The 17,531-nt window shown below is 38.4% G+C and overlaps 1 protein-coding gene across 1 annotated transcript in view; it reads right to left on the reverse strand.

Annotated features, from left to right (window-relative positions):
• The window catches only part of OPHN1 (oligophrenin 1), a 363,857-nt gene that overhangs the window by 204,368 nt on the left and 141,958 nt on the right, over positions 1–17,531 (reverse strand). The window contains exons 4-5 of the mRNA XM_051827157.2: positions 10,888–10,949; positions 1,666–1,737 (exon numbers count right to left, since the gene is read on the reverse strand). Coding sequence (XP_051683117.2) covers positions 1,666–1,737; positions 10,888–10,949 — 134 coding nt within the window. The remainder of the gene's footprint in view (positions 1–1,665; positions 1,738–10,887; positions 10,950–17,531) is intronic.

Here is a 17,531-nt window from a genome sequence, read left to right on the forward strand (position 1 = left end):
TGCTACTGTCTGCGTGGAGCCAGAGGGACTGCACACACTATTCTCTACAGTGACTCATCCCTTGAAGTGCTATCGGGAGGGGCATCTGAGCCCTCAATACTAGTAAGGCAGCCCCTCCCTTTGATAAGGAGGAATTATCTCTGCCCCCGGGGTCTGTGATGAGCATTAGAAACCCGAGGAACAATGAGTCATCTTTGAGGTTTCCTTTAGTCTCAGAGGCCAGTGTTCCCACTTGGGTATTCCTACTGACATAGTCCCATCCCTATGCTAGAATTTGCAGAGATGACAGATTAGTTTCTTGGTTCACATCCATACTAACCTTATCGAATGGACACTTAGTGCTCTCTTCAGAACCTGACTTCTCATTCTGTGGATAAGCTGAGAATTAAGTTATGGTATATTTTTTGCTTAAGAATTCCTTCTTTAATTCATGTCTCTCTTGCAGTTTTCATTCCATGTAAATTCTATCTTCTATAAAACTCTAGAATATGAATGCAATTAAATCTTGGCTACTTTATGACAAGGATTATCTTTTCTCTCACATTCAATAATTTGTTCCTCATTTCTCTCTGCTATGGTTTGGATATGGTTGTGTGTGTGTGCCTCAAAGGACCATGTGCTGAAAGCTTGGTCCAAAGAGTGTTGGTGTTGAAGCTGTAAGAGGTGGTACAGTTCAGTGTGAGATAATAAGGTCATGAGACAATGCCTCAAGAGGGATTGATATTGGGGCCAGTGTGATCGCACAGCAGGTTAAGCCACTCCCTGGGATACTGGCATCCCATATGAGCACTAGCTTCAGTCCCTGTTGCTCCACTTCTGATCCAGCTCTCTGCTCAGGCACCTGGGAAAGCAGCAGAAGATGGCCCAAGTAGTTGGGTCCCTGCCATCCACTTGGGAGACCCAGATGAAGCTCCTGGCTCCTGACATCAGTGTGGCCCAGCCCTGGCCATTACAGCCATTTGAGGAGTGAATCAGTGAATGGAAGATCTCTTTTTCTCCCTCTCTGTAACTCTGACTTTCAAACAAATAAATAAATCTTTTTTTTTTAAAGAAAGGTAATTTCATTTTAGTGCAAAAATTGTCGCCCATGCATATGAAGCATCTTCATAAACTTTATGAGAAATGTGTAGTATGAAATAAATTAGACATGGATTTAAATATTTTGGGAATATACATATATAAAGAGATTTATTATAAGGTATTCGCTTAAGTGGTTCTACAGGCCTAGAAATCCTGTGATCTGCCCTCTGCAAGCTGGTTCTCCTGGAAAGCTAGTAATATGTTCTGAAGTCTGGAGAGCCTGAAATCCAACCCAGGTACAAAGGCCTAAAAATTAGAAATACTAAAGGCAAGCAAGGATTGATATTCTAGGTCACTTAGGCAGAGTTACTCAACCTTTCTCCGTCTTTTGGTTCTACTGAGGCCACTAATATGCTGAAGGAGGCCCACCCAGACAGGTCTTAACTCATTCCGCCAATACAAAGGCTAACCTCTCCTGAAAACCATCTCACAGGTACACTGAGAAATAACGTTTAACCAATTATCTAGGGATCATATGACCCAGTTAACTTTCAAATTGACATATAAAAGCATCATACATTTTAGAATGAAGAGTGATAGTGCCAACAATAAGTCATTTACACATTACATACAGAGAAAATGTACCTTTGTGAAGCCTATTTGCTCCTTTCGGAAATTTTCCAGGGGTTTAATCAGCAAATCACTAGCATTTTGCACCTAGAGAAAAAGAAAAACACAAACACACAACAAATTTTAGGTTAACAAAATTCAATACAAAAGTTCTGGTTACTAGAACATTTTCTCATACCATACTTCAAAATGCTAACCAGTTTCCCGGGTTGTTAGTTTGGTTACTATTTTTTTCCCCATATTATCTCTGAAAATCAAATGCATTGGGAGGAAATGAGAGAATGAACTTCAGGGACATATCCCTAACTTTGATGGCAGTGTGACCTGAGATGTTTTTTTTTTTGTTTTTGTTTTTGTTTTGTTTTGTTTGACAGGCAGAGTGGACAGTGAGAGAGACAGAGAGAAAGGTCTTCCTTTGCCGTTGGTTCACCCTCCAATGGCTGCCGTGGCCGGCACACTGCGGCCGGTGCACCGCACTGATCCGAAGGCAGGAGCCAGGTACTTATCCTGGTCTCCCATGGGGTGCAGGGCCCAAGCACTTGGGCCATCCTCCACTGCACTCCCTGGCCACAGCAGAGAGCTGGCCTGGAAGAGGGGCAACCGGGACAGAATCTGGCACCCCGACTGGGACTAGAACCTGGTGTGCCGGCGCCACAAGGCGGAGGATTAGCCTAGTGAGCCGTGGCGCCGGCCGTGACCTGAGATGTTAATCAATAAATATTTAGGGGCCGGCGCTGTGGCGTAGCAGTGCCGGCATCCCATATGCGCAACGGTTCTAGTCCGGCTGCTCCACTTCCGATCCAGCTCTCTGCTATGGCCTGGGAAAGCAGTGGAAGATGGCCCAAGTCCTTGGGTCCCTGCACCCATGTGGGAGACCTGGAAGAGGCTCCTGGCTCCTGGCTTCGAGTCAGCACAGCTCTGGCCGTTGTGGCCATCTGGCGAGTGAACCAGTAGATGGAAGACTCTCTCTCTCTCTCTCTCTCTCTCTCTCTGCCTCTCCTTCTCTCTGTGTGTAACTCTTTCAAATACATAAAACTTTAAAAATAAATAAATAAATAAATATCTAGATTCATGTACAGTGGCAGACACAGGGGACCTGAAGTACATGTGGAAAAGAGGACAGAAAGGGAATGGTGAGTACATGAAAAGGCTAACTGCCCCAAGTGCAAACCATTTCATGGGAATTAGCAGTCATAATAATAGGGAAAATCCTAGTGTAAGCAATTTCTAGTTCTGCTCAAGTGTATCCTAAAGCCAAAACATTTCTTTCAGCACATGGAATATACCATAGTATCACAAAGAGTACTGGATCAGGAGTTCACTAACTATGGAAGCTCAGAAGCTGATGGAATTTTCTTGTCCAGGTTCTGTAAAGAGTGACATTGATAGGTTCTGGAGACATAAAAACACCAGATCCAAAGTGGACCCCTTGCTTTGTTGGCAAGTATACACACACACACACACACATATATTTCAGTATAATGCAAGACATCAGAGAAGGCATCTGAAGAGCTTGCTTTTAGGACCTATTGCATGAAATTACAAGGCAGAGAAATAGGGGACTGATTTCCTTGTCAGATAAAACAAAGTGTCAGTAAAACAGGTTACACCTTTCTGACAAAAATAGAAGATGGAGTATTAGAAAGTCAGTTTTGACCAGTTCCTAATTCTCCAGACAAAGTAGCAATTCTTAACCTACCACCAAAAAGCATGGAAAGTTGGGACATTAGTACCTATCTCATCTGTATCTTACAGGTACTTTGGGTCTCCTATTTTATGTCTATGATTCAAGGTTAAACTAAATGAGCAAACTCCTAATAAAGCACTGCTCATCTTCATAAGATCTAGTAACCCTGACATCCTCATCTACTACAGCTCCTAATGCTACCATTCAGAACAGCCAATACTCAGCAGAAAATATAAAACTAGGCAAGAAGAAAAGTGCTTTGCCCTGGGGGAAGAGCCATGATATATATGCCACGTCATCACCAGTGTTTCTATGGCTGATTTTCCAAATCTGTGTTTGCTGTAAGTCTACACTTATAAAACCATGTAATATTTCCCTACCCTTACATGTTCTTGAAAAAAAAAAAAAACAGCTACCTTGCCCACCAAGTCTTCCAGATCCTATCTGATTTTCAAAACATCTCCTTATCTAACAGATCTATGAAATCTTTTTTCCAGATCCCAATTAGTTTGGATCACACTATAACCTACCTCCATGTATGATGCTTAATATCCCCTTTATCCCTGAGTGTGTTCATTAGCCAAAGAAAGAAAAGTCCAGGTATTCATACATGCAATATCCCCCAGTGTAGACTTTTCTAAAGAGGTCTTGATTTTTATAAAGGCTCACTTTGATCTCTCATCCAAGCAAAACTCCACTACAGCTCTGGTCTCAAAAATAAAGACATCAGTGACTCTCCTTGCTTGAAAATAAGAACTCTTCTGATAAACGTATCAAACCATATCTCTTCTCCAGCACATTCTACACTGCCTGGAATGACTGATTCTGTTCAATCAGCTTCGTGTACTTACATTAGGAACAAATCACTGGCGTCACAGACCCAATACAGGGAGTCATTTTTCTTCTTTAATATTGTGGAAGTCTTCAAACACGGCTGGAAAGTCTCTGACCTAATTTACATTGAGAGGTAAGGTCTATGACCCCTCCACCTTGAATATGACTAAGCTTATTACTGTTTTAAACCAATAGACTATAGTAGAAGTGATACTATAAGACTTCTGAGGCTAAATAATACAAGGCCAGAAGCTTCCACCTTGTTCTCCTGGGACATTCCCTCTGAAAGCCCTGAGATGACATGTTATAAGTTAGAAAACAAAGATGCCAAATGAAGTAATTCTGCTCATTGTCTCATACAAGCTTAACCCAGCCAGAAAAGTGAGGAAATCCATTTTGCACCTTCAATATAAAGCCATCTACCAGCTGAATACCACCAAGACGGGGAGAAGAAGTATCATCCAGTTGACCCTTGAGTAGCTTTCTGACCCACAAACTAATGAGATATAATTAGTTAGTTTAATCTACCAAGTTTTAGAATAAGTTGTTATACAGCAATTCATGAAGAGAAAAACTATTTCTAATTTCACAAAGGTAACAAATGAAAAGTGACCGTCTCTGAAACAGTGAGGAAGTCTGTCTTTCAATAAGATGTGAACATGCACTTCTAAAGAGAATGGCACATACCGAGCCAAGACTCCATATGGTTACACAACGGGACCCTTGCATATTCAGGCATCCCCAAACTAAAACAGTTGCTAAGTTTTCATGTTCAGAAGGGGCTGGTCCTTCATAAGCAGGAATACCAGCAACTTCTCATACATGATGCATAAGGCCAATTTCTTTTACATGTTTGGCTCTAGCTCAGTCTAAGAAAGTAGGACATTATTTATAGAAATTGGAGTTCATAGTTTTTCCTTAGTCATATTGGCAAGACAGCTTCTAGTCGTTTATGCTACAAATATTTACTCTGAAAATGTTCCTCGCTTTGACACTCTAGCTATTTTACATACTACTTTCAGTGATAACATAGCATTAACAGTGTAGGTAAAGACACAACATTGAAACTTGACTGTTTTCTGTCTCATTCTAATTTGTCCTTAAACTCCTTAAAAGTCAAGCAACTACTCAAAAAAAAAAAAAAAAACAACCTTGGCATTCAATCTCCTTTCTGATCACTGCATCCATTTTATGAGCTCTCTGGATAAAAACTCCTACCTCTTATCTCAGGGTAGAATCCTTACCAGAAAAAGCAACATACTAAACACACTAGTGGACTTATCAAATCATGTACCTATTGAACAAAACCCAAATTAATAGTTATTAAAATATTTAGCAGAATAGAGATTGTATTCAGTCTGGTACTGTAGACTTACTCAGGAATCTTTTGATAGTTAACAAATTATCAAAAGACTGCATTGAGCATACACTGGCTGAAATATTCCATGTCTCTTTAGGTCAGTTTTGGCAGTCCTCACAGACAGACCTTGTGTATTGCCTACAGGGCCTCCTTCAGCAGTAGAAAGGCATCTAGGCAAGTTTCCTAATCATACAGGAAGACTGAAATCCAGCATTTTAAAGGCACTTCTTTGAGATACTACAACTTTCCCCAGAGTACTTTTAAGAACACGACACCTGGAATGCTCATCTTCATTTCGTCCCTCCACAGTTAACTGCCACAATTTATATTCACTTATGGAGACAACTGGACACTGCCAATTGCCACATTCTGTGAACTTCCTAAAACTTACTTTGGACTGCTCTTTTAGAAAGGATGAGAAACTGTAACACCCCCAAAATTATCCAGATTCAGGCAGAGGAGTGCTTTCGCATTGCCCCAGTAAATAAGAGAGGTTCAATCAAGCAATGAATTCCTGGCATGGTGTGAAAGGCTCTCATTAAGCCTAACCTTCATAGCATTCCTGGAATTAAGAGGGAAATGAGAGCAAACACTCAATACATGATTTAAGAGTTCTGGGGACAAAAGGACATGACATAATTGGACAGAAAAAAAAATGAATTAGTCATGGGGCAAAGAGCCACCAAGAAGGGTGAGAAAAACAACATCGCAAAAAATGAATCCTACACTTCAATATTTTAGAGCTTTGTCACTGGGCAAAAAAAAGTGATCAAGAAAAAATAGGGCTGAATAGAAGTATGGCTGAGCTTTTTCTAGTGGTATCTGAATGAAATGAGGGTGAATGCCTTTGAAAATGACATGGGCAGCATTCCACAAACACTTTAGGCAGAGGAGAACATTTAGTACTCTGTAGATTAGCCCTTGACCCATCTACAAGCTCCCACTACTATTGGTTTCTCCTGAGGATCTTTAGAAGCAAATCTAAGAAAATCCCCAAGTCACATTTCCACAAGCAGAATCTTGTGAATAACAAAAGATAACTAAAAACAACACTTACATAATCTTTTTTTTTATCTTTTTATTAAGCGCTTCCACATTCGTTATATCATTTGGAGTACTTATCATTACCACAAGAGTTGGAGATTATTTTCCTTGCTTTACACATAAGAGCCCCACAAAAAAATACAATGATTAGTCTGAATTCAATAAATAAGTTGGTGGCAGAGCCAGAATCAGAACCTAACTCTCTAATCCCTCTATTTCAGCCTGCCTCCAATCCTACTTCTCTAAGAGCCTAAATAAAACACAAGCAATGTTCTGAAAATCCATTGTCATACTATTGAAAAGGAAGCAGGATTGCAGATAAAAGAAGTCCTGCTATTGGAATACTGAGATGTCAATAGAAAGTCATACTATGACAGGAAGGTAGACCATTTTGCTCAGCTCTATAGTCTCACCTTACCCCTAGGCCCCTAATAAAAATAAATGACGTTCACCCTGGATAGTTCCAAATTTAAGTTACTCTAACAGGTCTGAGGTGGGATCTGAATGCCTAACAATTTTCCAGATTATACTAATACTATTGGTCTAGGGACTACACACAAAGATTGTTTCAAATTGCTAAAATAAACTTCACAAAAATGAAATACTTAGGTACAAATCCAACAAAATGTGTTAAATGTCTACATGAGGAAACTATAAAACTCTGATGAAAGAAATAAAAAAAGAGCTAAATTAACAGAGATGAACCATGTTCATGTATAGGAAGAACTGGCATTTTTAAGATGTCAGTTCTCAGGGCTAGCACTGTGGCATAGTAGGCTAAGTCTCCACCTGTGGCACTGGCATCCCATATGGATGCCGGTTCATATCCCAGCTTCTCCTCTTCCAATCTAGCTCTCTGCTTATGGCCTGTGAAAGCAATAGAAGATGGCTCAAGTGATTGGGCCCCTGCACCCATGTGGGAGACTTGAAAGAAGTTCCTGGATCTTTGCTTCAGATGGGCCCAGCTCCAGCCATCTGGGGAGTGAACCAGTGAATGGAAGATACCTCTTTCTCAATCTCTCCCTGTGTCTGTCTATAACTCTACCTATCAAATAAATACATCTTTTTTAAAAAGATGTCAGTTTTCCCCCAACTTAATCTACAATTAGTATAATCCTAATCAAAACCCTAGCAAGTTACTTTGTGAATACTGACAAACTGAGTGTATAAAGTTTACAACTGATTTCAAGACTTACTGCCAACCTACAGTAATCAAGACAGTGTGGTATTGGTGAAAGAGAAGATAAAATGTATCAAAAGGACACAAATAGAGCACTCAGATATAGATGCACACGAATATAGTCAACTGGTTTTTGATAAAAGAGAAAACATAATTCAATGGAGAAAGACAAATGGTATGAGAACAACTGAAAATTCACATTAAAAATAAACTAATCTAAACGCAGACTTTATACTCTTCACAAAAATTATCTCAAAATAGATCATAGATCTAAATGTAAAACACAAAACCATAAAAATCCTAGAAGATAACACAGGAGAAACTCTATGTGTTCTTGAGTTTGGCAATGACTTTTTAGATTAAACATCAAAGCATAATCCACAAAAAAAAATGTCTATAGACATCTTCAAAGTTAAAAACTTGTTCTCTGCATATGCAACTGTTAAGAAAATGAAATGACAAATCAAGGATTGGGAGAAAATATTTGAAAAACACATATCTATGGCCGGCGCCACGGCTCACTAAGCTAATCCTCCGCCTGCGGCGCCAGCACACCAGGTTCTAGTCCCGGTTGGGGCGCCGGATTCTATCCCGGTTGCCCCTCTTCCAGGCCAGCTCTCTGCTGTGGCCAGGGAGTGCAGTGGAGGATGGCGCAAGTGCTTGGGCCCTGCACCCCATGGGAGACCAGGAGAAGCACCTGGCTCCTGCCATCAGATCAGTGCGGTGCGTCGGCCGCGTCGGCCATTGGAGGGTGAACTAACGGCAAAAAGGAAGACCTTTCTCTCTGTCTCTCTCTCTCACTGTCCACTCTGCCTGTCAAAAAAAAAAAAAAAAACACATATCTAATAAAGAATTGGCAGATAAATATACAAAGAACTCTGAAAAATCAACAATAAGAAAACAGCCAATTTAAAAATAGGCAAAATATTTGCAGACACATCATCAGAGAATATAGAGATGGCAATTTTACATATGAAAAGATGTTCCACATCACATATTATCAGGAAAATGAAAATTAAAACAATAATGAGATACCACTACAAATATATATCAGAATGGTCAAAATCCAGAATACTGACAACATCAAGTGCTGACAAGGATATGAAATTACTAAAATTCCCATTCACTGCTGGTGGAATTGTGAAATGGTCCAAACTAAACACATGCTTACAATATGACCCAGCAATTGCATGCCTTTATTTTTACCCAAATAAGTTGAAAACATAGGTTCACATAAAAACCTACATAAGAATGCTTAATTCATAACTTCTAAAACTTGAAAGTCACCAAGATACCCTTCAGTGGATGAATGGATAAACCATGATACATCCAATCATGGAACATTTACTTAATGATGAGAACAAATGCATTATCAGGTCATAAAAATACATACAGGAAGCTGAAACACATATTGCTAAGTCAAAGAAGCCTGAGATGGCTCCTTACCATATGATTTGTACTACATATATGATATTCTAGAAGACTCAAACAAAACACAGCAAAAAAAAAAATCAATGGCTCATAATATTGTAACAAATATGAGGGTACTTTAAAAAGTTTGTGGGAAACATTAAAAATATGTTTTTTACAAAAAAATCTCAAATCCATGCATATAAGAGATCCTCAAAAAGCAAATGCAGATTCATAGTATGAAAAAAATCTAGTTCCTTGCTAATATGCCCAGGAAAATATAAGATGACTATGGAGTGCTTGGGTCCCTGCCACAATGTGGGGGATGTGGAGAATCCCCTATGGATTTCAAAATTGTTTTGTACCAAAATAAAATCTTATAATTCCATTTTCCATGAATTTCTTCAAGTCTGTTCATACCACATTAACACAAGATGACCATAGTGGAAAATGTAAAAAGATAAAGCCGTGTGAGAAATGGGGTGAATATGAGCCCTCTCTGCACCTTCCACTCAATTTTTCTTTAAAACTGAAATTGCTTTCAAATTAAAGTCTGTTGGGGCAGGTGTTTGGCCCAATACTTAAGACACATCCCACACTGGAGTACCTAGGTTAAAGTCCCAGCTCCATTCCAATTCCAGCTTCTTGTTATTGGGCACCCTGGGTGAGAGCAGGTGATGTCTCACATACTTGGGTCCCTGCTACACACATGGAATACCTGGATTGATTTTTCAGCTCCTAGCTTCAGCCTGACCCCAGCCCCAGCTGTTGTAGACATTTAAAAAGTAAACCAGCAGATGGGAGTGTCCATGTTCTCATATTCATATTGACATTCATTCTCTCTCTCTCTTTCTCTCCCTTTAAACTAGTAAAATAAGTAAATAAGATTCTTAAAATATATAAACAATTTAAATATAATATTAGAGTTCATAAAAAGTAGACTTCAAAAGTAAGAAGAACTTTTTTTCATTTAAATTTCAATTAAACCATCACTTGTCAAACATAAATAAAGCTCATATCATTATTTCTGATAGCAGAGAAACAGATTTATGAAAATAATTTGGTTTAAGCACACTAAAGACCACAACTTTGCCACCATGTTCAATTGCCCAGTTTAATATTCTCTGAAGTCTTTTCTCACTTAAATCAACAGAGCTGATATTTCATACTAATTTCTCTTAACCTAATGCCAAACTCTCAGGGTGAGAGATTGATACAGAATAAGCAAACCTATTACATAACTAATTTTAAAGATATATTTATTTATTTAAATGGGAGACTTAGAATGGTGGGAGAGAGAGAGAGAGAGAGAGAGAGAGAGAATGAATATGAATATCTTCCATCTACTGGTTCATCCCCAAATGGCTACAATGGCCAAGTTGAAGCCAGAAGCCTGGAATTTCATCCAGGTTCCCCATGTGGGTGGCAAGAGTCCAAGCACATAAGCCATTTTCCACTGCTTTCTCAGGCACATCAGCAGGGAACTGGATAGAAAGTAGAGCAGTTGGGATTCAAACTGGTGCTTTGATATGGGATGCCAACATCACAAGCAGTAGCTTAACCTGCTGCACCAGAACACCAGCCCTTACCTATTTTTATAGCATGAGGAAGCCATGAGAAAGAAGCTAAAACAGCAGAGTATCAATCCAGTCAAAAAAGATAAGGAAAAATCCCTATTATTGTCATTGTCTTGGCTTCAAGGCCCAAATGTTAGTGACCTACCATCATCATCCTCTCATTTTCTACTTCATTGAGTAATTCAGCAAATTCCTTGAAAGATTCAGCTGGAAAGAGAACAAAAAATAAAACAAATTAGTCATTGTGCTTGATTGCTAAGTGGACAAAGATCAGTGCAATATAAGTAAGGACTAGTACCATGTCCACATGGTCACCAGAGGAAGGCAATAAATCTAAGCCCACAGGAAAATGCATTCAGTGTCTGAGTGTTTCTTTTCTTTCCTCTATGTCAATACCCTACTCAAGAGCTCTTCCATAGCTAACATTTTAATTAATCTTCACAGACACCCTTAGGAGTAACCAAGACTTCTCTCATTTTATAGATAAGCAAAAAGATTAAGGCGGGGCAATGGATTTGCTATGTAAAGTTCACCAGCCTAGACAAATAGTTCTCTCAAGTTAGCTGATCTGTGACTTAATTCCCTTCATCATAAAATGAGAATATTAATAATTGCTATTTCAGAGTGGCTATGGAGAGAGAATGAAACAGTGGGCTGTCAGCAGGTTTTGTAAAATGCTATATCATTTTCTTTTTAGGAAAAAAAATCACATTTGACCTCAGGCGAGTTTCTCAGTCACTTGAGACCCACTTTCCTTAACTTTTTAAAAACAATTACTGTTTCACAGGTTCCTGTAATGGCTAAGTAAGGTAATACATGTACCTAATACAAATGGTAATCATTCAGAAATCCTAGTTTCATTCCTTGTTGAGCATAAGACAGTGATTCTCAATTCTAGCTACACATTAGAACCATTTGGGGAGCTTTAAAAAAATACCAGCACCACACTCCTCCCCAGACCACTTAAACGCACATTAACCTGTAAAAGGAAAATATTCAACTGCCTTTCTATATACACATAAAACTCTGGGATTTCTAAGGAGCTCAAAAACAAACAATCCTGTTAAGAAATGGGCAAAGGACATGAACAAGCATTTTTCTAAGGATGAAATACAAATGGGAAATCGATACGTGGAAAAAAAGGTTCAGAATCATTAGCCTTCAGGGAAACGATGAGGTCTTCCTACCCCACACCAGTTAGAATGCCTATCATCCAAAATAACAAATAACAAATTTTGCTGAGGATGTGGGGGAAAAGATACCCTAATACACTGTTGATGGGATGTAAACTAGTAAAACCATTATAAAGGAGTATGGAGATTCCTCAGAAATATGAAAATTGATCTACCATATGACCCAACCATCCCACTCCTGAGAACTTATCCAAAGGAAATGAAATCAGCATATGAAAGAGTTATCTGCACCTCCATGTTTATAGCTCAGTTCATAACAGCTAAGTAATCAATCAACCCAGACGTTCATTAAGAAAATGTGGTGTGTGTGTGTATATATATAATATATATGTGATATATATACACAAAATGTGATATATATACACAAAATGTGTATAGATATACAACATGTGATATATATACACACAAAATGTGATATATATATACACAAAATGTGATATATATATATATATACACACACACGATGAAAAACTATTCAGCCACAAAAAAAATGAAATATCATCTTTTGCGAAAACAAACAAGAATGGATACAAATGGAGACCATTGTGCTTAGTGAAATAAGACTGACATAAAAAGACAAACATCATATGTTTTCTCTAATTTGTGGTAACTAATATACAGAGTATAAAATGTATGAGTGAAATTGACATCTTGACATTTGATTACTGTTTGTAGCCCTTGTCTATATTCTTGCAGAACAGTGGTCTTTCTACTTTCTGCTTGTTTAATTATTTATTTAGTGGAGGATTAAGCCTATGATTACAAAGTAAATTGAAAGTATGTTATAGTAAAAATTAAAAGAAAAAAAAGGAAGGAGGAGGGAGAGAGGGAGGGTGGGAAGTATCATTATATTTTAAAATTGTACATGTGAAATACTTGAAATCTGTTCTATTTACATGAATTTTAAAAATAAAATAATGACACATGACACTAACTACACAGTGACAACCCGAATAGGTACTATAGCACTGCCCTTTCAGTTAAAACTCCAGTCAGGAATCTTAGGTTGTAACATAATTATGACCAACAGCCTATAATCTGGGCACTTCCATGACCCAATCCTCAAGTTTGGTAGTTTTCTGGAATGGCTCACAGAACTCAGGAAAACACTTTACTTGCTATTACCAGTTTATTATGAAGGATAAAACTCAAGAATAGCCATGTGGAAATGATACATAGGACAAGTACATAGGAAGCAGTGCATAGCTTCCATGCCCTCCTTGGGTTGGCAATCTGCGAATACCTCCATGCGTTCACCACCCTGGAAGCTCTCTGAAGACTACTGCTTAGTGTTTCTAACAGGGGCTACACTGTGTAAGTATGATCAATTACATTATTGAACACTGATGACTGAGTAGATTTTCAGTCCCTCTGTCCTCCCTGGTAGTTGGAGGGTGGGGCTAAAAGTTCCAAACCTCTAGAGGCTGCCACTGTGGCTCAGCGGGTTAAACCACCACCTCTAGACCAGCATCCCATATGGGCACTAGTTCAGTCCCAGCTGCTCCACTTCCCATCATATTCCTGGCCCAACTTTATTAGAATTTGGACATTAGGTCCCCAAACAGAAACAACAGGTACACACCTTGTTCTACAGGAACTGAGGTGAATCATATCATCTCATTCACCCCTTCGTGTATCCTTCAAGCCCTGGGGAACATCCCCCAGTAGCAGTCACCCAAGTTGGTAATCAACTTGTCTTGGTGTACCCAGGACGATTCCAGTGCTAAAACTGAAAGCCTTGGCACCGGTGCTGTGGCATGGTGGGTTAAGCTGCCACCTGCAGCACTAGCATCCCATATGGGCACCAGTTTGAGTCCTAGCTGCTGCACTTCTGATAACAGCTCCCTGATAGTATGCCTGGGAAAGCAGCAGAGGATGGCCCAAGTGCTGGGCCTCTGCACTCACACTGGAGACTTGGAAGAAGCTCCAGGCTCCTGGCTTCGGTCTGGCCCAGCCCTGGCTGTTGTTGCCACTTGGGGAGTGAACCAGTGGATGGAAGACCTCTCTCTCAGTATGTACTCTCTCCAGAGGCAAACTATTCCCTGCTTTCAGGATGTTATCAATTAAAAACACTTTCTTTAACATTAACCCTAAATCCAACTCCCAACATTCTAGTTTTGTTTCTCCTAAGGTACCTGAGGAAAGAATTTACATGTTATCTGTTGAAGTCTTTCGTTTAGTGGAGCATTAAGCCTTTGACTCTAATGTCAACTAAAATACATTGAAAGCCTGGCAAAACAAATGTGTCTAATATTCTTAAGCAAATATCGATCCCTTCTGGAGAAAACTGAACAGTCCAGCATGCAGTCTCGAGGAAGTTCATTTCAGGGTCAAAACAGGACACAAGACAATGACATTTCTTTCTTCTGAGGATTAAGTTATTACATACACCCAGGGAGGTAACTTTTGCAAACATTGCCAATTCATTCAAAGTACAACCATATCACAGAGAAGGTAAATACCCTACTCTGAACAAGTAAATGAGAAAAAAAATTGAAGGGGGAGAAAACCAAAGCTCTGAGAGGCTAAGCGATTGGTTTAAGAAGCAAATGGCAGAGTTGGGCTTCAAATACAGACCTGTCTGGTTGCCAGAGCTAAGGTCTTGCCACTATACACTGCCAATAGCTCTCTAGATAGAGGTAACCAATGATCAGCTTACTAAATACTCCCTCAAAAGATCATCATATACTATCTGAAGAAGTCAATGTGGATAGCAGATAGGGGAAATCTAGACTTTTAAAATGAGTATGCCATCATCATCCATGAGGAAAGAAATTACACAAATTTGACAACATTATGGATGTCTCAAAGTAACCTTTGTCTAAAAGGTCACATAAATTTTTAAATGGAGATATAAAATATACCACTTTAAAGTATACAACTCAGTGGATTTCAGTGTACTCAAAAGTTTTGCACTTATCACCATTATCTAGTTCCAAAACAATTTCATCAAACCACAAGAAACCCCAAGCCCATTAGCATCAATCCCCATTTCCACTGTCTCCCACATCCAGATAAACCACTAATGCACTTCATGTATCTACAGATTTGCCTACTCTGGACATTTCATATAAATGTTAATGGAAACAAAATATGTGACCTTTATGTCTGGCTTCTTTGATACAGCATAATGCTTTCAAGGTCCATCGATGTTGCACTCAGTATTAACTCTTCATTCCATTGTATTGCCAAGAAAAACACCACTGTATAGCTATCACACTTGTTGACTGGAAATCAACTGATGGACATTAGCATTGTTTCTATTTGTTGCCTATTATGAATAATTCAACCATAAATATTTGAGTACAAGTTTTTGTGTGGACACATGTTTTTAGTTCCTGGGATATATACGCTGGGCATGAAACTGCTGGATCATGTAGTAACTCTATGGTTAATTCTTTGAAGGAAAGGCCAAATTTATTTCCAAATCACCCACACCATTTTATGTTATTAAAAGAAATGTATGAGGATTCCAATTTCTCCTCATCCTTATTAATAGTTGTTATTACTCATCTTTTCAACACTCAAAATCCTAGTGGGATTGAAGTGGTACCTCACTGTGGTTTTGTTTTATATTACTTAATGACTATTGATGGTGAGCATCTTTTGCTTTTTTCATATGCCAGTTGGCCATTTCTAGATCTTCACTGAACAAAAGTCTACTCAACTATCTTGTCTGTTTACCTGGGACAACTAAAACCTTTACTGTTCCTTTTACTGTTCACTTGTGACAGTGCTTTGCATATTTTGAACAAAAGTTGCATATCGGATTGTTAATTTGCAACTTTTTTCTTCCATTCTGTAGGTTATATTATGATATGCATTATAGTCTTCAAAAGAAAAGAATTGAATAAATTTAAAATTTATTTAAATGAAAATTTAAAGAATAAAGATTTGAAATTTATACCTTTCTCTTTTGTCACTTGTGCTTTAGGTGTTGTATGTTAAGAAACCACAGCTAAGTTAACATCATGAAAATTCATACCATCCATTTCATGCTAAGAAATTTATGTTTTTATCTTTTAGCTTCTTGATCCATTTGAAGTTAATTTTTCTATAAGATATAATGTAGGGGCCAGTGCTGTGGCACAGTAGGTTAATCCTTCACCTGCAGTGCTGGCATCCCATATGGGCACTGGTTCTAGTCCCAGCTGCACCTCTTCCAATCCAGCTCTCTGCCATGGCCTGGGAAAGCAGTGGAAGATGGCCCAAGCCCTTGGGCCCCTGCACCCACATGGTAGACCCGGAAGAGGCTCCTGGCTCCTGGCTTCGGAGTGGCGCAGCTCTGGCCATTGCAGCCATTTGGAGAGTGATAACCATCAGAAGGAAGACCTTTCTCTGTCTCCTTTCCTTCTCACTGTCTGTAACTCTGTCTCTCAAATAAATAAATAAAATATTTTTTAAAAGGTATAATGTAGAGGTTCAAACCCATTCTTTCACATTTCTATCAAGTTGTCACAGGACCATTTGTTGATATTTTTTTTCTCCCATTGAACTGTCTTAGTACCATTGTCAAATATCAGTTAACCATAAATTAAATGATTATTTATAGGCTCTTAATTCTATGTCCATTGATCCCTGTATCTCACTTATGCCAGTACCACACAGCTATGATTAACAGTTCTGTTACAATGATTTTTTAATAGAAAACTGTTCTTCTTATTGAAAAAAGGGAAAAATTTTTATGTATTTCAGTTTTAAGAGCATAATGATATTTCCCACTCTATCTTCCATCTTTTTTATTTTTCTTTTAATTTAGACAATGACATACTTTCAATTTTCCTAAAAATATTAAGCTTAACCCTCCACTAAATAAAGAATTCAACAAGCAGTAAGTAGAAAAACTACTGTTCCTCAAGAGCATAGACAAGAGCTATAAATAGTAATCAAATCTTAAAATGTCAATTTTACAAATATACATTGCTATTTTTTCTACTTTGTATATTAGTTACCATAACCATGGAGAAAACATGTGATATTTGTCTTTTGGGGACTGGCTTATTTCACTAAGCATAATGGTCTCCAGTTACATCTACTTTGTTGCTAAAACCTAAAGAATGAAACTGTTCTTTTTTGCTTTAATTTCCATATGGATTTTTGTATCACTTTCACAATTTGGGGGGTGGGAGGATGCAGTTGAAGTGTTGACAGCTACTGTGTTAAATTTTTAGGCCAACCTAAGGACTGCTGCCAACTTGACAACAGTACGTTTTCTGACCCAAGAGCATGGAGTGTCTTTCGTTGTGTTATTAGGGTAATGATGGCCTCAGAATGAGTCGAGATACATTCACTCCTCTTCGATGTTTTGGAAGGATTTGTGAATAAATAGCATTAATTCTTGAATTTGTGGTATAATTCACCACAGAAATCAATCAAGCCTGGAAATTTCTCCTGGAATTTTTTAACATTATAAATTCAATATATTTACTTGTTAATGGTACATTTACATTTTTTATTTCTTCTTGAGTCAGTTTTAGTAAATAGTTTGTATCTTTCTGGGCATTTGTCCATTTTATCCAGTTTATAAAATTTGTTGGCATAGAATTCTATGACAGTACTTCAAAAGTTCATGAAAAACAATTAAAAGATATGTTTG

This window comes from Oryctolagus cuniculus, chromosome X (genome assembly GCF_964237555.1).
Source record: "Oryctolagus cuniculus chromosome X, mOryCun1.1, whole genome shotgun sequence".
In the NCBI taxonomy this organism is placed as follows: Eukaryota; Metazoa; Chordata; class Mammalia; order Lagomorpha; family Leporidae; genus Oryctolagus; species Oryctolagus cuniculus.